The 27,632-nt window shown below is 53.9% G+C and overlaps 1 protein-coding gene across 1 annotated transcript in view; it reads left to right on the top strand.

Moving 5' to 3' along the window:
* LOC144691813 (interferon-induced GTP-binding protein Mx1-like) overlaps window positions 1-27,632 on the top strand; it is a 51,592-nt gene that overhangs the window by 16,701 nt on the left and 7,259 nt on the right. The window contains 8 exon segments of the mRNA XM_078560321.1: window positions 6,365-6,519; window positions 10,670-10,808; window positions 12,744-12,942; window positions 16,174-16,252; window positions 18,351-18,473; window positions 19,193-19,337; window positions 20,374-20,532; window positions 22,974-23,050. Of these exon segments, the coding sequence (XP_078416447.1) occupies window positions 6,365-6,519; window positions 10,670-10,808; window positions 12,744-12,942; window positions 16,174-16,252; window positions 18,351-18,473; window positions 19,193-19,337; window positions 20,374-20,532; window positions 22,974-23,050 (1,076 nt within the window).

The following is a 27,632-nucleotide window of genomic DNA, read 5'->3' as shown; positions in this document are numbered from 1 at the left end:
GGCCCCGGTCCAGTGCCCGACCCGTGAGGCCAGGCCCGGGAGGCCCGGTCCAGTGCCGACCCTGGCCAGGCCCGGTCCAGTGCCGACCCTGGCCAGAGGCCCGGTCCAGTGCCGACCCTGGCCAGGCCCCGGTCCAGTGCCGACCCTGGCCAGCCCCGGTCCAGTGCCGCCCCTGGCCAGGCCCCGGTCCAGTGCCGACCCTGGCCAGGCCCCGGTCCAGTGCCGACCCTGGCCAGGCCCCGGTCCAGTGCCGACCCTGGCCAGGCCCCGGTCCAGTGCCGACCCTGGCCAGGCCCCGGTCCAGTGCCGACCCTGGCCAGGCCCCGGTCCAGTGCCGACCCTGGCCAGGCCCCGGTCCAGTGCCGACCCTGGCCAGGCCCCGGTCCAGTGCCGACCCTGGCCAGGCCCCGGTCCAGTGCCGACCCTGGCCAGGCCCCGGTCCAGTGCCGACCCTGGCCAGGCCCCGGTCCAGTGCCGACCCTGGCCAGGCCCCGGTCCAGTGCCGACCCTGGCCAGGCCCCGGTCCAGTGCCGACCCTGGCCAGGCCCCGGTCCAGTGCCGACCCTGGCCAGGCCCCGGTCCAGTGCCGACCCTGGCCAGGCCCCGGTCCAGTGCCGACCCTGGCCAGGCCCCGGTCCAGTGCCGACCCTGGCCAGGCCCCGGTCCAGTGCCGACCCTGGCCAGGCCCCGGTCCAGTGCCGACCCTGGCCAGGCCCCGGTCCAGTGCCGACCCTGGCCAGGCCCCGGTCCAGTGCCGACCCTGGCCAGGCCCCGGTCCAGTGCCGACCCTGGCCAGGCCCCGGTCCAGTGCCGACCCTGGCCAGGCCCCGGTCCAGTGCCGACCCTGGCCAGGCCCCGGTCCAGTGCCGACCCTGGCCAGGCCCCGGTCCAGTGCCGACCCTGGCCAGGCCCCGGTCCAGTGCCGACCCTGGCCAGGCCCCGGTCCAGTGCCGACCCTGGCCAGGCCCCGGTCCAGTGCCGACCCTGGCCAGGCCCCGGTCCAGTGCCGACCCTGGCCAGGCCCCGGTCCAGTGCCGACCCTGGCCAGGCCCCGGTCCAGTGCCGACCCTGGCCAGGCCCCGGTCCAGTGCCGACCCTGGCCAGGCCCCGGTCCAGTGCCGACCCTGGCCAGGCCCCGGTCCAGTGCCGACCCTGGCCAGGCCCCGGTCCAGTGCCGACCCTGGCCAGGCCCCGGTCCAGTGCCGACCCTGGCCAGGCCCCGGTCCAGTGCCGACCCTGGCCAGGCCCCGGTCCAGTGCCGACCCTGGCCAGGCCCCGGTCCAGTGCCGACCCTGGCCAGGCCCCGGTCCAGTGCCGACCCTGGCCAGGCCCCGGTCCAGTGCCGACCCTGGCCAGGCCCCGGTCCAGTGCCGACCCTGGCCAGGCCCCGGTCCAGTGCCGACCCTGGCCAGGCCCCGGTCCAGTGCCGACCCTGGCCAGGCCCCGGTCCAGTGCCGACCCTGGCCAGGCCCCGGTCCAGTGCCGACCCTGGCCAGGCCCCGGTCCAGTGCCGACCCTGGCCAGGCCCCGGTCCAGTGCCGACCCTGGCCAGGCCCCGGTCCAGTGCCGACCCTGGCCAGGCCCCGGTCCAGTGCCGACCCTGGCCAGGCCCCGGTCCAGTGCCGACCCTGGCCAGGCCCCGGTCCAGTGCCGACCCTGGCCAGGCCCCGGTCCAGTGCCGACCCTGGCCAGGCCCCGGTCCAGTGCCGACCCTGGCCAGGCCCCGGTCCAGTGCCGACCCTGGCCAGGCCCCGGTCCAGTGCCGACCCTGGCCAGGCCCCGGTCCAGTGCCGACCCTGGCCAGGCCCCGGTCCAGTGCCGACCCTGGCCAGGCCCCGGTCCAGTGCCGACCCTGGCCAGGCCCCGGTCCAGTGCCGACCCTGGCCAGGCCCCGGTCCAGTGCCGACCCTGGCCAGGCCCCGGTCCAGTGCCGACCCTGGCCAGGCCCCGGTCCAGTGCCGACCCTGGCCAGGCCCCGGTCCAGTGCCGACCCTGGCCAGGCCCCGGTCCAGTGCCGACCCTGGCCAGGCCCCGGTCCAGTGCCGACCCTGGCCAGGCCCCGGTCCAGTGCCGACCCTGGCCAGGCCCCGGTCCAGTGCCGACCCTGGCCAGGCCCCGGTCCAGTGCCGACCCTGGCCAGGCCCCGGTCCAGTGCCGACCCTGGCCAGGCCCCGGTCCAGTGCCGACCCTGGCCAGGCCCCGGTCCAGTGCCGACCCTGGCCAGGCCCCGGTCCAGTGCCGACCCTGGCCAGGCCCCGGTCCAGTGCCGACCCTGGCCAGGCCCCGGTCCAGTGCCGACCCTGGCCAGGCCCCGGTCCAGTGCCGACCCTGGCCAGGCCCCGGTCCAGTGCCGACCCTGGCCAGGCCCCGGTCCAGTGCCGACCCTGGCCAGGCCCCGGTCCAGTGCCGACCCTGGCCAGGCCCCGGTCCAGTGCCGACCCTGGCCAGGCCCCGGTCCAGTGCCGACCCTGGCCAGGCCCCGGTCCAGTGCCGACCCTGGCCAGGCCCCGGTCCAGTGCCGACCCTGGCCAGGCCCCGGTCCAGTGCCGACCCTGGCCAGGCCCCGGTCCAGTGCCGACCCTGGCCAGGCCCCGGTCCAGTGCCGACCCTGGCCAGGCCCCGGTCCAGTGCCGACCCTGGCCCAGGCCCCGGTCCAGTGCCGACCCTGCCCAGGCCCCGGTCCAGTGCCGACCCTGGCCCAGGCCCCGGTCCAGTGCCGACCCTGGCCAGGCCCCGGTCCAGTGCCGACCCTGGCCAGGCCCCGGTCCAGTGCCGACCCTGCCCAGGCCCCGGTCCAGTGCCGACCCTGCCAGGCCCCGGTCCAGTGCCGACCCTGGCCAGGCCCCGGTCCAGTGCCGACCCTGCCCAGGCCCCGGTCCAGTGCCGACCCTGCCAGGCCCCGGTCCAGTGCCGACCCTGCCCAGGCCCCGGTCCAGTGCCGACCCTGCCCAGGCCCCGGTCCAGTGCCGACCCTGCCCAGGCCCCGGTCCAGTGCCGACCCTGCCCAGGCCCCGGTCCAGTGCCGACCCTGCCCAGGCCCCGGTCCAGTGCCGACCCTGCCCAGGCCCCGGTCCAGTGCCGACCCTGGCCAGGCCCCGGTCCAGTGCCGACCCTGGCCAGGCCCCGGTCCAGTGCCGACCCTGGCCAGGCCCCGGTCCAGTGCCGACCCTGGCCAGGCCCCGGTCCAGTGCCGACCCTGGCCAGGCCCCGGTCCAGTGCCGACCCTGGCCAGGCCCCGGTCCAGTGCCGACCCTGGCCAGGCCCCGGTCCAGTGCCGACCCTGGCCAGGCCCCGGTCCAGTGCCGACCCTGGCCAGGCCCCGGTCCAGTGCCGACCCTGGCCAGGCCCCGGTCCAGTGCCGACCCTGGCCAGGCCCCGGTCCAGTGCCGACCCTGGCCAGGCCCCGGTCCAGTGCCGACCCTGGCCAGGCCCCGGTCCAGTGCCGACCCTGGCCAGGCCCCGGTCCAGTGCCGACCCTGGCCAGGCCCCGGTCCAGTGCCGACCCTGGCCAGGCCCCGGTCCAGTGCCGACCCTGGCCAGGCCCCGGTCCAGTGCCGACCCTGGCCAGGCCCCGGTCCAGTGCCGACCCTGGCCAGGCCCCGGTCCAGTGCCGACCCTGCCCAGGCCCCGGTCCAGTGCCGACCCTGCCCAGGCCCCGGTCCAGTGCCGACCCTGGCCAGGGCCCCGGTCCAGTGCCGACCCTGCCCAGGCCCCGGTCCAGTGCCGACCCTGCCCAGGCCCCGGTCCAGTGCCGACCCTGCCCAGGCCCCGGTCCAGTGCCGACCCTGCCCAGGCCCCGGTCCAGTGCCGACCCTGCCCAGGCCCCGGTCCAGTGCCGACCCTGGCCCAGGCCCCGGTCCAGTGCCGACCCTGCCCAGGCCCCGGTCCAGTGCCGACCCTGGCCAGGCCCCGGTCCAGTGCCGACCCTGGCCGGCCCCGGTCCAGTGCCGACCCTGGCCAGGCCCCGGTCCAGTGCCGACCCTGGCCAGGCCCCGGTCCAGTGCCGACCCTGCCCAGGCCCCCCGGTCCAGTGCCGACCCTGCCCAGGCCCCGGTCCAGTGCCGACCCTGCCCAGGCCCCGGTCCAGTGCCGACCCTGCCCAGGCCCCGGTCCAGTGCCGACCCTGCCCAGGCCCCGGTCCAGTGCCGACCCTGCCCAGGCCCCGGTCCAGTGCCGACCCTGCCCAGGCCCCGGTCCAGTGCCGACCCTGCCCAGGCCCCGGTCCAGTGCCGACCCTGCCCAGGCCCCGGTCCAGTGCCGACCCTGCCCAGGCCCCGGTCCAGTGCCGACCCTGCCCAGGCCCCGGTCCAGTGCCGACCCTGCCCAGGCCCCGGTCCAGTGCCGACCCTGCCCAGGCCCCGGTCCAGTGCCGACCCTGCCCAGGCCCCGGTCCAGTGCCGACCCTGCCCAGGCCCCGGTCCAGTGCCGACCCTGCCCAGGCCCCGGTCCAGTGCCGACCCTGCCCAGGCCCCGGTCCAGTGCCGACCCTGCCCAGGCCCCGGTCCAGTGCCGACCCTGCCCAGGCCCCGGTCCAGTGCCGACCCTGCCCAGGCCCCGGTCCAGTGCCGACCCTGCCCAGGCCCCGGTCCAGTGCCGACCCTGCCCAGGCCCCGGTCCAGTGCCGACCCTGCCCAGGCCCCGGTCCAGTGCCGACCCTGCCCAGGCCCCGGTCCAGTGCCGACCCTGCCCAGGCCCCGGTCCAGTGCCGACCCTGCCCAGGCCCCGGTCCAGTGCCGACCCTGCCCAGGCCCCGGTCCAGTGCCGACCCTGCCCAGGCCCCGGTCCAGTGCCGACCCTGCCCAGGCCCCGGTCCAGTGCCGACCCTGCCCAGGCCCCGGTCCAGTGCCGACCCTGCCCAGGCCCCGGTCCAGTGCCGACCCTGCCCAGGCCCCGGTCCAGTGCCGACCCTGCCCAGGCCCCGGTCCAGTGCCGACCCTGCCCAGGCCCCGGTCCAGTGCCGACCCTGCCCAGGCCCCGGTCCAGTGCCGACCCTGCCCAGGCCCCGGTCCAGTGCCGACCCTGCCCAGGCCCCGGTCCAGTGCCGACCCTGCCCAGGCCCCGGTCCAGTGCCGACCCTGCCCAGGCCCCGGTCCAGTGCCGACCCTGCCCAGGCCCCGGTCCAGTGCCGACCCTGCCCAGGCCCCGGTCCAGTGCCGACCCTGCCCAGGCCCCGGTCCAGTGCCGACCCTGCCCAGGCCCCGGTCCAGTGCCGACCCTGCCCAGGCCCCGGTCCAGTGCCGACCCTGCCCAGGCCCCGGTCCAGTGCCGACCCTGCCCAGGCCCCGGTCCAGTGCCGACCCTGCCCAGGCCCCGGTCCAGTGCCGACCCTGCCCAGGCCCCGGTCCAGTGCCGACCCTGCCCAGGCCCCGGTCCAGTGCCGACCCTGCCCAGGCCCCGGTCCAGTGCCGACCCTGCCCAGGCCCCGGTCCAGTGCCGACCCTGCCCAGGCCCCGGTCCAGTGCCGACCCTGCCCAGGCCCCGGTCCAGTGCCGACCCTGCCCAGGCCCCGGTCCAGTGCCGACCCTGCCCAGGCCCCGGTCCAGTGCCGACCCTGCCCAGGCCCCGGTCCAGTGCCGACCCTGCCCAGGCCCCGGTCCAGTGCCGACCCTGCCCAGGCCCCGGTCCAGTGCCGACCCTGCCCAGGCCCCGGTCCAGTGCCGACCCTGCCCAGGCCCCGGTCCAGTGCCGACCCTGCCCAGGCCCCGGTCCAGTGCCGACCCTGCCCAGGCCCCGGTCCAGTGCCGACCCTGCCCAGGCCCCGGTCCAGTGCCGACCCTGCCCAGGCCCCGGTCCAGTGCCGACCCTGCCCAGGCCCCGGTCCAGTGCCGACCCTGCCCAGGCCCCGGTCCAGTGCCGACCCTGCCCAGGCCCCGGTCCAGTGCCGACCCTGCCCAGGCCCCGGTCCAGTGATCAGTTCGGCCACTTTGGAGAGAGAGTCACTCCTGTTTTTAAAAAGGCTCAAGCTTCATTCTGCCATCCCATTGGGGGAAGAGGGTTTCCCCCCCAGCCTTCTGAACTGTCTCAAATGTGCCCACCACCAGCCCTCCCACCTTCTCCTCCCCTAACCCCACAAAATATAAATTGAGTTCAGTGTGTCTAGGAAAAGCACAGACAGGTAAAGTATCAAGTACAGACTAGGGCAATGGAACTTAGTCGCTGCAGTGAGGTCTTCCTTATGGACTCAGCCCTCTCTCAGGCGTTTGGAGCAGCAATCGTTTACTTATCCTGACGGGCAGAGAAAGGTAAACGACAGCGACTAATCTGACAATGGGGAGGAAAGAATCAATTTATCCCTGCGCGCTCTGTGGATTTCTGTCAGGAGATTATGCTGTGTGATTGATGCTGAGTTTGCTTTGGTTTCCAGCTCAGAACACCATGGCTGGAAAGGACCTTGGAATCAGCTCTGAGCTAATCAGTCTGGAAGTGGAGTCCAGCAATTCTCCTGATCTAACGTTAATTGATCTGCCAGGAATAGCAAGAGTGGCGGTTGGTAATCAGCCACAGGATATTGGAGAGCAGGTAATGCAGGAACCAACAGCAGGCCAGCGGAGCAATCACAGCAGTCACTGTCACAATATAATGTATTAAGTACCCTGCTGGCTGCCAGACAACTTTAATTATGAAACCGTGGTAAATAATCTGAGAGAGAGTGGTATGTTTCACTCTCTCTCTCACGCTCTCTCTCTCTCGCTCTCTCCTGGTCACATTTATTGTTCCACCGTCTTGATCCTCCTCTCTCATCTCTGCTTTTTGTCTCTCTTGTTTTAGGTTTACCTGTCCATTTCACCCTTCATTCCACTTGTCTGTCTCACTCCCACCTCTTTCCCTTGCTCGTTTTTTTTCTCTTGTCTGTCTCGTTTTTTTTTTTGCACTCTCCTGAACCTGACCCTTGCCCACTCCTCGTGGCCAGCTCCCTCCTGATATTTGAAGATCAAGTTTGCATTTGAATTCCACTCCCTCTTCACGGTGTCAGCTGTGGTTCAGTGATAGCAGCCTGTTCAGCACTGTACTGAAGGAGTGCTGCACTATCATGGGTGCTATCTTTCAGATAAGGCTTTAAACCGAGGCTCCGTCTGGTGTCTCAGGTGGACTCAAAAGATCCCACTATTTTTAATAAGAGCAGGGAAGACCCTTGTGTCCTGATCAACATTTTTTTTTAAAAAAAAGGCATTATTTAATCATTATGATATTCCTATTTGTGCGACATTGCTGAAGAATATAGTATCGGGGCAGGCCATTTAGTCCCTCAAGCCTGCTCCACTATTCAATGAGATCAGTAGTTCAACAAGGAGCGTAACCTCTACCCCGTTTGTTATAATCCAGAAAGCCAGCTGGTGAAGGATATAACTGAAGTCAATCTTTACACACTTCATAAATATTTACTGACACAGTTAGGGTACAAGCAAGCATCTCCTAACCCAGGCACCACCGTTTCAATCTGGGTCTATTTATATTTATATTTTAGGCCCACCACCTGCCCACAATTAAACACAAATCAATATACAATTGACATCCTTGTATTCTGGTTCACTGGATATAAAGCCCAGCATTCTTTTAGTATTGTTAATTATTTTCTGTGCATAAATTGGATGTTACATTATAACATTACTTCATTGGTCGTAAAGTGTTTTAGAATATCCTGAGGCCATGAAAGGCATTACATGAATCCATGTTTTTTTTTCCTCTAGCCAAAATTAGAAGAGAGAGCAAGTGAGTCTGGAAGGCATAGAAATTATAGGCCAGTTAAGGAACAAGGGAGTTTGGCAAGGTTGGATGGTATTTATTTTAATGCAAGGAGTCTGACAAATAAGGCAGATGAATTGAGAGCACAAATTAACACATGGAAGTATGATGTCATTGCTGTCACAGAGACATGGTTGAGAGAGGGGCAGGATTGGCAGCTCAATATTCCAGGATGTAGGGTCTTCAAGCGAGACAGGGAATGAGGTAAAAGAGGAGGGGATATTACAATATTGATCAAGGAATGAATTACAGCAGTTAAGGAGGGATGACATCTTTGAAGGCTTCTGAAATGAAGCCATATGCGTAGAACTGAAAAACAAAAAAGGAGCAATCACATTACTGGGAGTGTACTATGGTCCCCCAAACAGTCAGGGAGAAATAAAAGATCAGATATGTAGGCAAATTTCAGAGAAGTGTAAAAATAATAGGTTAGTAATAGTGGGGGATTTCAACTTCCCCAACATTAACTGGGTTAGTCATAGTGTGATAGGTTTAGAGGGAGCGGAATTCTTAAAATGCATCCAGGAAAGCTTTTTAAGCCAGTACGTAGAAGGTCCTACAAGAGAGGGGGCCACCCTGGACTTAATTTTAGGGAATGAAGCCAGGCAAGTGGTAAAGGTATCAGTGGGGGGAGCATTTTGCAGATAGATGATCATAACTCGGTTAGATTCAAGGTTGTTATGGAAAAGGACAAGGGTGGGCCAGAAATCAGAATTCTAAATTGGGGGAAGGTTGATTTTAATAAGATCAGATATGATTTGGCCAGAGTGGACTGGGAGCAGCTACTTTTAGGAAAATCTGCATCAGAGCAGTGGGACTCATTCAAGAAGGAAATAGGGAGAGTACAGGGCCAACATATTCCTGTAAAGATAAAGGGTGGGACCAACAAATCCAGGGAACCCTGGATGTCGAGGGATATACAGGATTGGATAAAGAGAAAAAGGGAGGCTTATGGCAGGTACCGAGGGCTCAAAACAGCGGAAGCCCTAGAGGAGTATAGAATGTATAGGGGGGAACTTAAAAAGGAAATTAGGAGAGCAAAAAGGGGACATGAAAAAACATTGGCAGGTAAAATAAAGGAAAATCCAAAGTTATTATACAAGTACTTTTAAGAGTAAGAGGATAACTAGGGAAAGAGTAGGGCCGATTAAGGACCATAGTGGTAATTTGTGTGTGGAGCCAGAAGACATAGGTAGGGTCCTAAATGAACACTTTTGTGTTGGTGTTCACAAGTGAGAGGGACAACGTAGGTATGGAAATCAGGAAGAAGGACTGTGATATAATTAAAGAAATTAGCATAGAAAGGGAGAAGGTTCTAAGTAGCCTGTCAGGCTTAAAAGTAGAGAAATCTCTAGGCCTGGATGAAATGTATCCCAGGTTGTTGAGTGAGGCAAGGGAAGAGGTAGCAGGGGAACTGGCAATAATTTTCAATACCTCTCTGGCCACAGGAGAGGTGCCAGAGGACTGGAGGGCAGCCAATGTGATACCGTTATTCAAGAAGGGAGGAAGGGATAAACCAGGGAATTACAGGCCAGTCAGTCTAACCTCAGTGGTGGGGAAACTATTGGGAGCAATTCTGAGGGACAGAATTAATCTACACTTGGAGAGGCAGGGATTAATCAAGGACAGTCAGCATGGTTTTGTTAAGGGGAGGTCATGTCTGATTAATTTGACTGAAAATTTCCAAGAGGTGACCAGATGTGTAGATGAGGGCAATGCAATTGACGTAGTCTACTTGGACTTCAGCAAAGCTTTTGATAAGGTCCCGCATGGGAGACTGATAATGAAGGTAAGAGCCCATGGGATCCAAGGCAATTTGGCAAATTGGATCCAGAATTGGCTGAGTGGCAGGAAGCAGAGGATGATGGTCGAGGGGTATTTTTGTGACTGGATGCCTGTGTCCAGTGGGATTCCACAGGGATTGGTGTTGGGCCCCTTGCTGTTTGTGGTATATATAAACGATTTAGACTTGAATATAGGAAGGTTGATCAGTAAGTTCGCGGATGACACAAAAATTGGTGGGGTGCTAAATAGTGAGGAGGATAGTCTTAGATTACAGGAGGATATAGACGGGCTGGTCAGATGGACTGATCAGTGGCAAATGGAATTTAATCTGAATAAGTGTGAGGTGATGCATTTGGCAGGACAACAAGGCATGGGAATACACGATGAATGGTAGGACCCAGGGAAATACCGAGGATCAGAGGGATCTTGGTGTACATGTCCACCGGTCTCTTAAGGTAGCGGGACAGGTAGATACAGTGGTTAAGAAGGCATATGGGATACTTGCCTTTATTAACTGAGGCATAGAATATAAGAGCAGGGAGGTTATGCTGGAACTGTATAAAACGCTAGTTAGTCCACAGCTAGAGTATTGCATGCAGTTCTGGAATCTAGTGATTGCACTAGAGAGAGTACAGAGGAGATTTACCAGGATGTTGCTTGGGCTGGAGAGTTTTAATTATGAGTAGAGATTGGGTAGACTGGGGTTATATTCCCTGGAGCGGAGGAGATTGAGGGGGGCCATGATTGAGATACATAAAATTGATGTGCATAGGTAGGGTCGACAGGAAGGAACTTTTCCCCTTGGGTGCAGGGATCAATAACCAGGGGGCATAGATTTAAAGTAAGGGGCAGGAGGTTTAGAGGGGATGTGAGGAAGAATTTTTTCACCCAGAGGGTGGTGGGAATCTGGAACTCTCTGCCTGAAAGGGTGGCAGAGGCAGAAACTCTCATAACATTTAAGGAGTATTTGGATGTGCACTTGCAATGCCATGGCATACAAGGCTATGGGCCTAGTGCTGGAAAATGGGATTAGTTAGGTACTTGTTTGAGCGGCGCAGACGCGATGGGCCAAAGGGCCTTTTTCTCTGCTGTAGACCTCTATGACTCTATTTTTATTGATTTTTCTTCCCAATTTCTTTAGATCAAGCAGCTGATCAGTTCCTACATTAATGAAGATAAGACCATTAACCTTGTTGTCATCCCATGTAATGTTGACATAGCAACCACAGAGGCCTTGAAAATGGCTCAGGAAGCAGACCCTTCAGGAGGGAGAACATTAGGTAGGAAGAAAGCTCCTCGTTTCTTTTCGGTGTTTGTTATTGTAAAAATGCACAAGGCCAATCATGATTGGTTCTGATTGTATAACAACTTGCATTCCTCTCATGCCATTAATGTACTAAAACATCCTGAGAGACTTCACAGGTGTGTTGTCAAACACAATTTGACACTGAGCCACATGAGGTGAAACTAGGACAGGTGACCAAGTGCTAGCTGGGAGTTAGGTTTTAAGGAGTGTCTTAAATGAGGAGGGAGGAGAGGCAGAGAGATTTAAGGAGGGAACACCAAGGGTTTAGGGCCCTGGCAACTGATGGTATGGCCGCGGGTGGTGGAGCGATGAAAATTGAGGCTTCATAAGATTTCAGACTTGAAGTAGGGCAGGAATCTTGAAGGGTTTTAAGGCCAGAGGGGATTAAAGATAAGGAGGGGTGAGGCCATGGAGGGATTTGAAAACAGACATGAGAATTTGATAATCATGATGTTGCTGGACCAGGAGCCAATGTAAGGTCAGGGATGAGGGGGGGGGCATGGCACAAGTTAGAAAATGGGCAGCTAAGTTTATTTTAGACAAGCTGAAGTTGTTGGAGGGTGCAAGGTGTTGTGCGGTGGGTGGGGGTGGGGGTGTGGGGGGGCTGGGCAGGCTAAGAGGACATTGGAATAGTGAAGTTTGGAGATAAAAATGCACATCGAAATGCATAGAAAATTAGTCACCCTTTTTGCCTCAAAGTAAAATTTCCATCTTTTATGGTGCCTGATTAGGTTTGCTAGCTGCCTGGTCTGGACCCGGCAGCTCCCCTTTGAGTGGGCCGAGTTTCTGCTATGTCGGCAGAACACCAGAAGTTCCGTTTTTCAAATGGAAGTCAGTCGTTTTGATGTGGGGACATCAGCTGGAGTGACGACGATTTTAAAAATTCATTTTCTTCAGCAGAAAAGCGCGCAGCTGAACTCGGCCCGTGAATCCACTGCCAACAATACAATCCTGTCCAGTTCCAGACTTTACAAAATGGATGACAGCTCTGCTTCATCATTCTGGCTTACAAAATGGCAGCAACTTTAATATGCTTCCAGGTCCTTACCTGCCCACACGTTGTGTAATACACCCCTCAGAATATCACACTTTGATTGGCTTCATCTCCCGTGGAGAACTTGGTGATGAAAATGCACAGGAGTTTTTTATCCCCCCCCCCCCGACCCCGTTCTTTCATGGGATGTGGGATTCACTGGCTGGGTCAGCATTTGTTGCCCATCCCTGACTGCCCTTGAACGGAGTGGCTTGCTCAGCCATTTCAGAGGGCAGTTAAGAGCCAACCACAATGTGAGAGTCTGGAGTTACCTATAGGCCAGACCAGGGAAGGATGGCAGGTTTCCTCCCCTAAAGGGCCCCACTTCCACCTTCACGGGCCGGCTGTGGTTTGCTTCAGCAGGCGTGCTCGCTGAGCAGGGTACAGGAAAACCGATATCTGGAATCTTTGCATCCCCCGATCCACACCTTCTTAGAGAATCAGAATGGTACAGGACAGAAGGACCATCGAGTCAGTGCTGGCTCATTTCGAAGGGCAATTCAAGTTGCACTCTTTCCCCAAAACACTGCAGTTGTATTTTTTTTTTCCCCCCTGGTGACGTGTGACTAGGAGGTTATGGTGTTCCCATGGCGCCTGTTGCCCATGTCCTTCTCTGTATGACCCATGTTGTACCTGACCTAGTAACACTTCATTGGACACTGGATCCCATTGTAAAAAGTATTCCATTTCCCAGCTTCAAAAAAAAAATAGGATGAAGTGAAATACTAATAAGTATGGAGAGAGTGCAAGTGAGCGAGCTTTGACAAAATGGCTCCTGCGCAGACTCGATGGGCTGAATGACCAGTGTCTGCACTGTGATTTTTGTTTTTTTTTGTTCATCACTGAAGCCTTATCATTGACGTTTTGAATATCCAGGTATATTAACAAAGCCGGACCTGGTCGACAAGGGCACAGAGGAAAGCATCCTTAAAATCATGAGGAATGAGGTCGTTGCTTTGAATAAAGGTTACATGGTTGTCAGATGCCGTGGACAGCAAGACATTAATGAACAACTGACCTTGGCTGAGGCATTGCAAAGGGAGAAAGCTTTTTTCAGACAGAATGAGTACTTCAGGTAAGGTTAAATAAAAACAGAATATTGGTTATTTCGTTGACCTAGTGCTTCTCTTCAATAGAATTTCCTGCATGCGACCAGATGTGAAAATATTCCACGGCAAGGTATAAATTCAATAACTGAAAGCAGTTTTAACCTGATTAGCCCAATTGGGCCCAATTTCAATTTCCCAGGCCTGGTAGAAACCAGGTGAGGTGAGCAGTTAAAAAGAAAGCAATCTCGCTCTCTCTGATTCGGTAAGCCCTGACGATAGCCTGCTCTTTGGAGCAGGACACTTGCATTAAGGCAAGTGGGGTCCTCTTTAAAAAAAACAAAGACATCACCTGGCCCTGATCTGTAGTTTCAGCCAGTGAGCTGAACCGAGGGGCGGGAGCACTGAGGGTTTCCTCGTCAACTCAGACCTTCAGGGAGGTGGATCATTGGCACACAAAAAAAATCCTTTGCCCTTCCTTGGCTCTGGGATCCCACCCACCCCAAACACCGGCCGTGACTGGTTTCCTGCTCCTGTCTGCCTGCCGGATAGCGGACCTGCCCTGCTGTGGCCGAGTCAGCGAGAAGGTAACGAGGCCCAATCATTAAGATCGGCTGGGCCTCCATGTCCCGAGGGTCACCATCCCTTTCGGGGCTCATCCACGTTCTACCCTCCGTTTAAAATTGCGTGTGTGAAATAAAAAGATCGAGCCCACTGCTGCCATGGACCATGTTCAATCTTCTCTCGCCAGGCATGTCTCCTCAAGTGAATCCCAACCCCAGGAAAGCAGGAACCTGTGACCCAGGGCGTCCCTTCTCTCCTGTATTGTTCACCATGTCTTGGGTAAACAAGAGGTTCTGACCGTAACAGACGGTCCAGAAGACTCCCAGCAATGGTCCTACTAGATTTATGAGGATGTTTTAAACTCAACATAATAAATGTCTTATTTTGAAGTTTAATCATTGCGCCATTTCACAGCAAATTGTGATGCCCTTTTAGATTGAAGAAATATGGGGCAGCCATTTTGTAATACCAGAAGTTGTACACCAGTCAGCCATTTTTCTTCCTACATTCAACCTTGGCTTTTTTTTTTATGCAGTAAGACACTTCTTACCTGGAAATTTAGATTCCCGCTGCACAAATGCCAAAATGCATGAGTGACACTTGACATTGTGTTTTTAAAATTTGTCAAATTCCAGCTTTTCCTCACAAATACTTTCTAAAGGCTTTATGATGCCTAATGCCTATGGTCACTGTTGGGCAATGTCAAGCTAAACAAAACAAAAACAAAAATACCTGGAAAAACTCAGCAGGTCTGGCAACATCTGCGGAGAGGAGCACAGTTAACGTTTCGAGTCCGAATGACCCTTCAGCTAAACAAAGCCAGTTGATTTCAGTCAGTGATAAAAGAAAGTTAACATTCTTTATGGACTTCACCTTAATGGCCATTCTTCACCCTGGAGCAAAGGCAGCCAATGTCAAGTGGGCTGTTTGACCGTTGACATGTTGAAAGGGTGGGGGAGGAGGGAGCTTACATTTTGAATGCCTCATGGGTACAATCAGTAGTGCCGGCAACCCTGGGGAGTCCCGAGATTCTGGAAAAATCCGATTGTCCTCATGCCCAGATTGCGTCAATTGAACGGCCCTGGCAAAGAGGGCATTAGTGACTTGCCTTCTAGAGCAGCGTTAACACATGGGGCTTGCACCCTCAGGCCCCCAGTAAAACTCTCTAAATCTAGATCAAAATATTCCACCAACAAGGGTTATTACCTGAAGGCTGCGAGGCAGATTAATTTCAACATTAATAATTGCACTTGCCATTGCAGTTCACAGGTTAGCAACAAGCAATTTGCTCTGATTTGAGAAATCTTTGACCCTAAAAACCCAGGATAAATAAATGAATCATAAAGGGATAAAATGTGATTGAACCAGGACCCCAGTTGCTAGGAGATTGAAGTCATGTTGGGGCTTGTGAAGGGGCTATGCTTGTTCTTGGTCTCCAGGATCCCAACGATTCTCAGTCCATCTCTTCGAGTGTGCCACAAATCAGTTGATCTGACAAAAGACCCCTCTGGTTCCCTGGAATGAGCCTGTTTCATAAGATGAGAGTTGGTTTGCTTTCTTTGCCGCACTGAGAGCTGTCGGTGAAGTTGGGCTTGGATCCAGATCTGCTGCAGCAGTGAATGGAACTGCTCCAACGATCCACGACTAAAGTGGACACCCTACCCCTTCCCCCTCAATGAGATGGAAAGATTCAGGGTTATTAGAAACCAGCATTGGTTAAGTGGGTTGGACAGATTAAAAGTCCTCTCCTGCCATTACTATGTGATGCACCTGCATCTGTAAGTCCTGCCTGATCAACCTGGCTTCCCTCATGGCCTCTTCCTCTAGGTTATTTGGTGGGATTTCCATTGTGCAACACCCAGTGCTGAGTAATTCTCTTGATGAAGAATGAATGTAAAATTTAGGGGCAGGCTTTGATTATAAAAGTGACAGAACTTTAATCCAATGTTTTCAGTGAATCTGGCCAAAAGTCTCCACAATCTCAGTGAACCGTCAATGAATGGTCCTGGTGAACCGCACTTTATCAATAGAAATGCTCATTCTGGGGGTTGAGCAGGTGACAGTCAAGTAGCATGGGAATGAGGTCAGTCTGCCCTAACTCTTGACGCTGGCACTGGGGCTCACCCTGTAGCCAGTTGGGTAGATGCTAAGGTGATGGTAATGTCACTGGATGTCCTTTAGGGAAGGAAATCTTCCATCCTTACTCGGTCTGGCCTACATGCGACTCCAGACCCACAGCAATGTGCTCGACTCTTAACTGCCCTCTGAAATGGCCCAGCAAGCCACTCCGTGCAAGGGCAGTTAGGGATGGGCAACAAATGCTGGCCACATCCCATGAAAGAATAAAGGAATTGGAGATTCTGTTGGGTGTTCCTCCAGGAAAACCCAGAAGCCAGAAATTCCTGCCCATGCAAAGGTGCAAATCTTAACCTGTGCCCTTTACCCAACCCAGGAACTTCAGGGCCACGATTTTAACTCTGGGGTTAATGTGGAGTTGACAGGATGCAGTTTTCAAACTCACTGACAGGAGGCATAGCCCATTTTAACTGCTGGTCCTCCAGAAGACCTCATTTTCATTTGGGCTTGGGGTCCCAGCAGCCTGATTTACTCGCTCAGGTGATCTCACGTACCTGGTGGATCCTAAGGATCTATATGTGACATCTTTGGTCATTGTGCCTTTTCTTTTTGCCTCGCAGGACCCTCTTGGAAGAAAAGATGGCAACAGTGCAATGTGTGGCTGCCAGACTGACCACAGAACTGGTCAATCAGATCCGGGTCAGTAACTCTCTCTGCTTACCTATTGTTATTAATCACACCTCCGTCACCATTGGTGGTAAAGCAATCTGTGCTCTAAGTAATGTTCGCACTTGGAATTTCCTGCACAGAAACAGACCAATCAGCTCAACTGGTCTGTGCTGGTGTTTGTGATCCACATGAGCCCCCTTCCCATCTCACTTCATCACTGTATCAAAATATCCTTTTTTATTCCTTTCTCCCTCGTACGCTTACCTAGCTTCCCCTTAAATGTATCCATGCTTTCACCTCAACCGGTCCCTGGGTTCCACATTCTAATCACTCTCTGGGCAAAGATGTCTCTTTCCCCCCCCCCCCACCCCCCCCCCGTTGAATTTAGGCTGTGTTTGTTGCCAACACCGTGCATGCACAGTTCTAGTGCTTAACTTCGGTACGTCATTGTGAGCGACAGAGTAGTCAGCGGCCTAAACTGTACAGGTTTAGAAGTATTTTCGTAACAATGGAAGAAAATTCTCTAAAAGGAGGTGGGGGAAACAGTGGAGCCCTATACTGACTGCCATCTATTAGTAAAAATTGACCTTGAAGAAGTTTAATTTTAGACTGAACCATTTGTGCAGATGTTGAGTTGCGTTAGCCAGAGGTTTACGACCTCTGTGCACCTATAAGGAAAGGATATAGCTCGAAATGGTGCTGCACCTTTGATTCGTGGGACACTATGTAGAAAGCAACCTGTTACACTTACAGTTTAACGTTATGATTAAAGTGATAGAAATTCATTCTGTCGTGGGAAATAATGTATCGGGAGCATGTCCGGGTGCAGCGAAATGACATCATTGCATTGGTCTCCATGTGCCGGCCAATGCACGGTGAGCAGATGGGTATTGGCAGCCATCTTGTGTTGGCAGGAGAGACAGTGTTGGATTTATTGGTGACCGTCTTAAATTGATAGCTCTAGCTTTGGATTACCCCCCATAAATGAAAACATCTCCATGGCTACCCCTATCAAAACTTTTCAGAATTTAAAAGACATCTATCAGGTCATGTCTCAACCCCTCTCTCTTTTCTGGAACAAAGAGCCTGAGCCTGTCTCCTCTCATTTTAGGTGAGGAAATTCCTCTATTTTTCTCTCTCACTAATCCTCTGTTGGTTAGCTTGGCTCTGTTGTTAGTGCTCTCTCCTCCAAGCTAAAGGTTCGTGGCTTTAAGTCCCCACTTCAGATCTTGGGCACGTTGATTGACAAGCGAGTACAGTACTGAGAGAGTGCCACATTGCCTGAAGTGCCTTATTGTCACATGACGCCTGGCTCAGATGGGTATAAAAGATCCCATGACACTATTGGAGGAAGACCAAGAAGGTTCCTTGGGTTTTCTTTTTCAACAACCTATAGATGCGTGATGAGGAAAGTCATTTACTTCACCTTAGATAATTGTTCTAGACAGATAGCCTACACAATTGAATTGAAGAAAGTTTAGTTGCACCTAAGTGCAGCACTAAATAAAATTGGAATCACAAAGTGGTTCCATCATCTCACAAAGCTAAAAGTATAGGCACTTGTCTGTTAGGCCGAGGAAGAAGAAGGAAATGAAATACATTTTGTTGCTTGGCAGTACAGAACTTGAATATTGCTAGGAAAAAAGAGACATGTCGAAGCTTTTTGTCTTGCAGTCATCAGGACACTTCACAAGAGTACCAATGAGTCAGGGAATGGCTGTCCATTATTTTCAGCTAAACATACAGTATAAATTGTTGTTTATATTAGAGTTCTTGCAGAGTGTTCTGATGAGTGCAAGATGAAAAGCGTCCACATGGCTCTCTCTTTTTTTCAGCAACGCTAAAATACATTTTCAAAGTAATGCTGGGGAAGGAGCACAACGCAGTTTTTACCTGTCATCCCAAACTCATTGCTCACTCCTGCACCCGGAATATGAAAAAACTTAAGGCTCGGGGAGTTGCCATCATTTCTTTACTAATTCAGGGTAGTTCAAGATACCGAAAGGATGCAAAACAAAAGCGAGAGGTCAAAGCGGTTTCACAATTCGGTTGGGGGTGGGGCGGCCGGGCTGTGGGGGTTCATCCGCTTAAAGCGGCACGTTTTAAATGATTTGTTTTCTCCTCAAAGAAAACCCTGCCGACAATTGAGAAAGAGGTTCGGTGCAAAATTGCTGAAGCCACCAGGGATCTGGAAATGCTGGGATCAGGAGTACCAGAGGCTGATGAGGACAAGATTCCTTTCCTCATTGATGTAAGTGCAAGAGAGAACTCATGGAGGGCTCTTTCTGAGAAAAGGTTTTGCTTTGTGACGAAGGGTTTGAGGAATTGCGTGTCAGTTTGAGTAAAGTATGAGCGAGCAATTATTAAAGAGTCGTTTGCAAGATGGAATTTGTAGGCTATCAGTGAACTAATCTATGCACGGTATTTTCAATTGTAATAATTTATAATGGATTATTGAAAACTGTATAACGAACATTCTTTTAGCATTGGGAAGGAGATGTTAGTAATTTTACCAGTGATGTCACATATATAAGGCACACAGTAATGTTTGGACACAATTGATAAGTTGTGTCAGGAAGGTGCTTAGTGTGATAGAATGGCAGTCCACTGTCACCAGCTCATTGTTTCCTGGTATAAACTGAATTCAGATTCTCAAAACGCCCATGCAGGGGTTTGAACCTGCATTCTCTGAATTACTAATCCAGTAACATAACCAATGCACCACCGTACCAGTGTACAATTATGACTCATGACTATACCTGCTCACACTTGGTGCATGCGCCAGGAAAGTGATACTTTCCCCCGAAGCTTGGAATCTCCGTTTAACGACGTACAGAGATATCAGCGCTTTGTTTTTAAGTAAGCGCGAAGAAGCTGGGTGAGGAAGTGAAAGATGCTTTTATGGGCTTGATGGACAAGTTACAGTTAAAGACTAACTGACACACTAACTCTCTAACTTCTGAACTGCAGAAAATCAGAGCTTACACTGAAGACCTCTTCAGCTTGACAAATGGCGAATATTCAAGGGATTATGAGGATCATATGAAATTATACACACTGGTGCGAAAGAATTTTGGAAAGTGGCACAACCTCCTTGATGACGATCAGGTAGAGTGTAAGTATTCCACTTGGCATGCAGAAGCCTGCATTAGCATTGTGATTGGGCTTTCAGCTTGATCAAGTGCATGAACGTTTTTATGAGCGAATGTGTATTAATATAGCACCTTCCATTTCTTCAAACTCCCGCCAGTGCATTATAGGTGCAGCCACTGTTGTAATGTAGGGAAATGCAGCAGCCAGTTTGTGCACAGTAAGTTCCCGTGAATAGCAACGAGATGAAAGACCAGGTTTTAATTATGACGGTTGACTGACCATCACCGGCCAGGATGTCGGAAGAGCTCAGTGTTCTTCTTCAGATGGGATCTTTGACTTCCACCTGAGCCAGCAAGCAGTGCCTCCGTTTAGGGTTGCATTTGACAATGCAGCACTCCCTCAGCATTGCCCTGGTAAGTTAGTGTGGATTATGCTCTCAACTCACAGAAGTTGAGTTTGAACCCATGACCTTCTGTGTCAGATGCAAGAGTGCCAGCAGTGGACCAAGCCGGTACCAGAAATACTCTGGCATTTTATGCATTGTCCCTCTTTTCATCACCCCCCCCTCCTCCCCTCCATCAATGGTAGAGTATTCAGACACCTTATCCCTTGTCTCTGGAACTCCTCTGCCCCAACTTTCCATTTATCTCTACATCTTTAAAATCTTCCTGAATCCAGCTCTTTGACAAAGGTTTCAGTTAACATCTCCTAACTATCCCTCTTGACTCAACATCTAATATCTAATCCCCTCTTTATTTCCATTTATGAAGCATTTTGGGATTTTTAAAATCTTAAATGATGTAGGTGTAGAACCAACGAAGTTGCTGATGAATCTGAAAACATTAGGGCTGAATTTCTTGGGTGCCCCTTGGGAGGGAGGACTGTTTTCACTGGGGGAAAAGGTCAGAAAATAGGAGCTGGTAGCTGGCTCAATGGCCTCATTGAATAAGGTCTTCAGCTGCACTAGAAAACAATAGTCTGAGAAACATAAAAATGTACCACAGGACTTTGAAATACAGGCCCGGTTGTAAGAGTGTTTCTTTTTGTTGTTGATGCAGTTAAAGATATAATGAGTGATAAAGTGTCAGAGTACACGGAGAAGTCCCGTGGGAGAGAATTACCAGGATTCACCAATTACAGGATCTTTGAATCGCTGGCCAAGAATCAGATCATGAAGTTGGAGCCTCCCTCTTTGTCCATGCTAAAGGAGGTAGCAGGTATGGTGATGCGTGTGATCCAAGCTGCACTCTGCAACGTGAAAGACACTGCATGGTAAAGGAAAGGATTGGCATTTATATAATACAGTTACCGTGGGACACCCCAAAGCGTTTCACCATCAGGGCAGTGCATTCTTGAACTGCAATCACTGTTTTAACATACAGTCAGCCCTTGACGTTTTACTTTGATGCCGTTAATCAAGTAGTGTCAATATATCCATTTAACGATGACGGGTTCACTTTAACGTCATTTGCCACAGACTCCCTCTTCTGTGGCCTCCTGCTCCCATCCTCACCCTCAGTTCCCAGCCACCCCCCCACCCTCCCCGCACCGCCAGTATAGCCCAACCCCCAGCCTTGCCAACTCTGGGCCTTGCCAATTCACCCCTCCCCCCCGCCCCAGCTGCCGCACACCCTAACACTTGACCTCCCGGCCTCTGTCCTGACCCGAGTTCTCGGGGTCTGTCCACCAGTGGCCCCTGGCTTTGCTCCTAAACTCACACTCAGTCCTGCGCTCCATCTAGTGGCAGACATTGGTCAGTGCAGCTGGCTGCTGATTGCAATGACCACCTCCTGCCACTAGATGCAGCCTGGTCAATGTAAAAGCACTGTGCGCTGTGGTGAGATAGATACCGTACTGTAATTAAAAAAAAATATTGAGTGATATATTTGATTTAAAAGCTGTTAAAGCTAGGAATGCACAGTGTTGCACATATATGGTACAGAATTTCAACTTGCGCGTTCTTTTTTTGGGGTGAGAAATGTTTGAATGAACCCAACTCTGCCTTTAACATTGATTCCGATGGGAACCCATAATTCGTTAAAGTCCATTTTGCTTAAAGTCGGGATTTTCAGGAACACAACGCCAACTTTAAGTGAGGACTTACTGTAGGAAACGTGGCAGCCAGTTGCAGACAGTGAGACCCCCATAAACTGGTAATGATATAATGCAAGATTTTAGCGATTAAAAACAAAATACTGCGGATGCTAGAAAACCGGAAGGAAAGATAGAAAATGCTGGAAAAACTCAGCAGGCCTGACAGCATCTGCGGAGAGAAAAACAGAGTTGACGCTTCAACTCCGTATGACCCTTCTGCAGAGATTTTAGTGATGTTGTTTAAGAGAGAAATGTTGGCTAGGACGCCAGGGGTAACTGTCTGGTTCCACATTGAATAGTTCCACAGGATCTTGTATGTTCTCTTGAGAGCAAACTTGGTTTAACATCTCATCTGAAGCACAGCACCTCTGACTCCAGACCCACAGCAATGCGGTTGACTCTTAACTGCCTTCTGTAGTGGCTTAGCAAGCCACTCAGTTCAAGGGCAATTAGGGATGGGCAACAAATGCTCGTCTTGCCAGTGACGCCTACATTCCATGAAAGAATAAAGGAAAGGCTCAGTGCTTTCTCGGTACTGATCTGGGGCTTCTGCCTGTTTTATGTGCTCAAGCCTCCAGTGTGAGACTATGAACCCACGACCTGCTGAGTGAGGTGAATCTGCCTCTTACTGAGCCCTGACGAACAATGACCAGGAAGATTCCCCCCCCACCCACCACCGAACAAAGGCTATTTGAAATTTTGAGCACTGCACTCCCCACTGCGCCCCCCCCCCCGGCAATTCCCATCGCCCTCCCCCCCCAACCCCACAAAAAGGCTGTGGGATGCTGAAATTTTCAAGCTGGAGAGCAATAGATTTTTTATTAGGTAAGAGCATTGAAGGACATTGATAAATGGTACAGATCAGCCATGATCTAACAGATCGTGTCTATAATCTAATAGAATGACAGCACAGGCTCAAGGGGCTGAATGGCCTACTCTTTGATTTTGGCAGAAATATAGTTTATAGTGATAGAGAATGGCACCCTTTGTTAGACAGGGGCTGGGTCACTATCTGGGTAGGAATTGGATCGATGATTATAGTGATGGGTTCCGCTGAAGATTAGAATCCCTATGGAATGTGATTGTTATTGAGCTAATGTACCCGTGGAAGTGGGCTGGCAAGAAAGGGAGCTGCTCAGTGTTCAAATATAAGGATAGGCGAATGCTCCAGATCTTCTTTGATTCATTTTTGGGACACCGAGCAAGGTTGCAGACTCTGTCCTTGGCAGATTAAATGGGAGCAGGAATAGGCCATTCAGCCCCTTGAGCCTGTTCTGCCATTCAGTGAGATCACAGCCGATCTGGATCTTGACCCCCATCTCCCTGCCTTGGTTCCATATCCTTTAATGTTCTTACCTGACCAATTTCTTATCAAAATGTTGGGTGAGTCCCATGATGAAGCAGTTGTATCTGATTTTGGGTTTGGTGATACTTTTCCATGACTGTCTTCTCCAGCTTGTTAGGACTGCATCACTGAGGGACGTTTACAAATGAAAGTTGTTCAAAACATAACAAAAGAAATGGCGTCCCTGTCTAATTAGCTTCTCGCTTGTTTTCCTTACAGACCTGGTCCAGACAGTATTTAATGATTTGTCTCTGCAGCATTTTACAGGGTTGCCAAACCTAATGAAAAGCATCAAGGTATGCAGAAGACTAATTTCCTTGTTCCTGTTTATTGGCGGGGGGTGGGTGGGAAAATAATTTGGGCTGGATTTTGAGTCAGATTGGGAGATATAGGTTCCAGATCCTGACCTTTGCGTGAAGCGCTTTAGAATAGTCCACAGTGATTTTGCACATTATGTATGTGATGCTGGAAATCTGAAACAAAAAGTGCTGGAAAAACTCAGCAGGTCTGACGGCATCTGTGGAGAGAAAGACAGAATTAACGTTTCGAGTCCGTATGACTCTTCAAAACTAAAGAGAATTAAAAATGAGGTGAAATATATACTGTTTAAGGGGGGGGTGGGGACAGGTGAAGCTGGATAGGAGGCCAGTGATAGGCGGAGGCAAAGGAGAGGTTGCAAAAGATGTCATAAACCAAAGGTCGAAGGGGTGTTGATGGTGGTGATACTGGCTAAAGGAGGCGCTAATGGTGACATTAAAGGCAGAATTTTCCCGATGGCGTGTGGGAGCGGGCCCCACACGCATGCGCGTGTAAAATGACGCGCGGTGATGTTGGGCGAGAGTCCTAATGTCACCGCGCACCATTGCGATATTTTGTTAGGCGGGTGTGCGATGATGTCTGATGCCCGCCCGCCATTCATTAACCAGCCACTTATGGCCCTTGAGGCCCCAATTGACAGTCATTTTTCGGTATCCGTGTAACCTTCGGGTTGGCGCACGGGCGCAATGGGCAGGCGGGTAGGACACATTTGTATAAACTTCATCCATGGGCGGGATAAGAGGGCTCAGTGGGGTCGCGAGTGCTCTGTCAAATATTGATGTTTCACAAGTTGCTGATACTTGCCTGTGTGACCTGCAATACTTCAAAACTCATACCAGCTGCTTGGTCTGGACTCACAACCTTCAGGTCAGCACTCTGCAGTGAGGAATCTTTTCTGGGCCTGCAGGTTTCAGGAAGCCTTCCCTTAGCCTGGGAATGGGAGCTGAACTCTCCACTGGAGGCACCTCCTCTGAGGAGGAGGGGAGGGCTAGAAGGGGGAGGAGGCCAGGAGTGAACATTCAGCCTCCAGGGGAGCCACCTTTGGGAGGACAGGCGCAGGCACAAGGGGTGCAGGGCCAAGAGGTAGTCCAAGGCAGATGGGGCTGCAGAAGACGCCACTATCCTGCTGCCAGGGTTTACAGGCGGCGAAGCAGCTACCTCAATATGTCTGAGGTGCGGTGCCGAAGGAGGCTCCGTCTCTCAAGGGAGACAGTCAACTGTATCTGTCAGATGATTGGGCCTGAGATCTCTGCTAACTGTGTGGGCAGGACACCTCATGCCAGTGGCTCTGAAGGTCACAGCTGCCCTTAACTTCTATGCCTCTGGCTCCTTCCAGGGCTCGGTGGGTGATCTTTGCGGTGTCTCCCAATCAGCTGTTCACTTGTGTCAAGCAGGTTACAGACGCTCTGATCAGGCGTACATTGACCTCTATCCACTACCGTTGGGTTGAGGCAAGCCAGACACAGCGAGCCAGAGGCTTCGCGGCCATTGCTGGCTTCCCCCGCGTCCAGGGTGCAATAGACTGTACATATGTGGCCATCAAGGCGCCAGCAGGTGAGCCAAGTGCCTTTGTCAACAGGAAGGGCTTCCACTCCATGAACGTGCAGATAGTGTGTGATCACAGGATGCTGATTCTACAAGTCTGTGCAAGGTACCCAGGCAGCTCCCACAACACCTACATCCTCAGACACTCCCAGGTGCCGGGGCTCTTCAGTGCTCCAGCCCGGCTGGATGGATGGCTGCTGGGTGACAAGGGCTATCCCCTCAGAAGGTGGCTCATGACGCCTCTCCCCCATCCAAGAACAGAAGCTGAGCAGCGGTACAATAGGAGCTACGCCTCCACAAGGGCTGTGGTGGAGAGAACCATCGGTCTTCTCAAAATGCGTTTCCGATGCCTGGACCGCTCAGGGGGCGCACCCCAGTACCCCCCAGATCGTGTGTCAGTGATCGTGGTTGCATGCTGCGCTCTCCACAATCTTGCGCTGGAAAAGGGGGGACGAAGTGGATGATGAAGATACCGACGCTGTGGCTGTACACAATGAGTCCGGCAGTGAGTCCGAGGATGAGCACACACAGGGAAACGCTGAGGGGGTAGACGCTGACCTGGGCATACTCCAGGGAGGCAGAGACACCCGGGAGGCTTTAATCCCATGAACCTTCAGCTAGCCCACCACATGTGGACCTCCAGGACAAGCCTGGGCTGTAGGCTCCATTCTCGATACCTAAGTGTAAAGTCTGCCTGGTTAGGAACATTAACTAAGGTCCTTGTTAATAAAGCTGATTGTCCCACCAAACACTCATTACATTATAGGAAACTATCCACCTGCAGATGAAAAGAGGCAACTTCAGCCATGGTGACATGTCCGAATTTATTACAACCAAAGAAACTTAATGAAACAAAATGACAAAGGTGCGAAACATCACACAAATTCATAAAGACCTCATCTCGGGCCAACACAAAAGCACCAGTGATAAACCTGTGGCGTGCCTAAGGTGCTTTATGTTTATGTTTCCGGGTGCTGCATCTTGGTGCTGACCCCTCGCTGGGAGTGACATCTGAGCCAGCCTGCTGACTCTGCTGTCCTGTTGGCCTCGATGATCATGGCGGTCGTCCTCTGGCCCGTGGAGCCTGTGCTGGCCCCGGCTGGGAGGGAGCGGCCAGTTCCACAGCTGGCATCTCCCCAGTCGTCGCAGCCTCACTGGATGCTACGGTCACTGGCAGAGGGACGGAGGAGCTGCACCCCTCCTCCGGAGTGCCCGGAGAGGAGCCCGCAGAGACGACAGGCAGCTGCTGCGTCGACGTGAGGTCGCTTTGGACCTCCCTGCTCACTGTGGATGGATGGGGACCGAGCTGGGAAACTTGGTGCCCAGACCATCTCCCACACTGGCACTGACCAGCTGAGGTTAATGCCGATGTGAGGGCTTGCTGGTCCGAGCGCATCCCCAGGAAGCCCTGATGGGTCTCCTGGAGGAGCCTCTCCACAAGGGCCGTCACTCTCTCCATGGAAGATGCATGGCGCTCGGACACGAGGCTCATTTGCTTTGGCGATTATCCGCGTAGACTCCTCCACCATGGACACCAAGCCAAGCATAGCCTCATGTATCTCCCCCAGATGCTCCCGCACACCCGGCCGCATTTCCTGCGTTTGCTGCGTTGTGAACGACCCCAGAGGCACATCATCAGGCACCGACTGAGCATGTGCGCGGTCCTCTGCAGTCCTCTGACTGCTGGCGCCATGGGCACTCTCTGTCTCTGCCAGCTCCTCCAGCGACTGTGAAGTGCCCTCATCGCTGTGCTCTGGGCCAATAGCCGATGTTCTAATTCCCACCGAGGTGCTGGTGCCTGCCTGGCAGAGATGGTGTGACACTGGTGAGACTTCAGGGCCCTCAGGTGTGAGAGGAGGCCTCTGCTGTTCCTCCTCCCGGCCCTGCTCCACTGATGCTGAAAGGAAGAACAAGGTCATTGGATCAGTTAACATGGAGACAGTGTCAATGTGCATCCCTGTCCCCTGGATCATTATGTGCTCATTATTCCATAAGCAATGGTCAAGCCATGTTGCAAACTTCAATCACTGAACATTCAGCACTGCCATGGCTGTTGGGAGAACAATGGTGACCTCACTGCTGGGCAAACAAACCTGCCCGTGGCACCCCAGCCTCACCAACACCGGTGGACCTGGGCACATGGCGCCTCTCCAAATCTAGGGCCTCCTGCTCGAACCTGCTGAGAATCGCCAACTGTGCCGGCCCGCCGCCAGTCCTCACCCGCTCGGCGGCATTATGTGCATTCTTCTCCTGGAAAGGAGAGAAGAGCATTGATTAGTGCTACTTGTACCTGGACTCTCTTCACAGACGGCCCACCCCAACCAGAGTGGGACATTGCAGGGCTCCAGTGCCTCCTCACCCCGCTGCTGCCGAACACTCACACAAAGATGCTCAGCCTGTCCCCACCCCCACCCCACCCCCTTGGCCAAATGCTGCCTAAATCACATCAGGCACCACACGGTCTAGCCTTCCATAGCAAGCAGGCGCAAGCACGTGGAGCGCAGAGGACAGCAGATTGATCGGTGCCAACGCCACCTTGAAGCTCCCCTCCTGGCATGTTATCACCTTGACTTTGACATGTCCTGGAGTTCCAGCACTGTGCCTAGGTGCAGCTCCTCCAGGTTGCCCCCAAAACAGTCATGTTGGTCTCAGTGTACCACATGCTGCGGGTGCAGAACCCATCTCTTCACCACCCTCTCAGGGTGACCTCGGCATGGCCAATATCTGCTGGCCCACCCAGCGAAGGACACATGCTGTCAATGATTCAATGTAGTCACTACACTTAGACTTCCCTGAGCGCAACAGGTCGTTGAAGCGCTTGCAACACTGGATCCAGGTGCGCTCACCATGTCACGGGAGCTCACGACCTCCTCCCAGGCAGGTTTGGTCATGTGGGGGTGCCTCTTCCTCGCGTCCTCAGATACCAGGACCTCCTGCCGAGCTGTCACCTCCTCGAGGAGGGCAGCAAAGAAATCATCCGAAAAACGAGGGGCACAGTGCCCCCCTGCCCTACCC

Source organism: Cetorhinus maximus, chromosome 16 (assembly GCF_964194155.1).
Source record: "Cetorhinus maximus chromosome 16, sCetMax3.hap1.1, whole genome shotgun sequence".
Lineage (NCBI taxonomy): Eukaryota > Metazoa > Chordata > Chondrichthyes > Lamniformes > Cetorhinidae > Cetorhinus > Cetorhinus maximus.
This window is presented reverse-complemented; position numbering and strand designations above follow the sequence as displayed.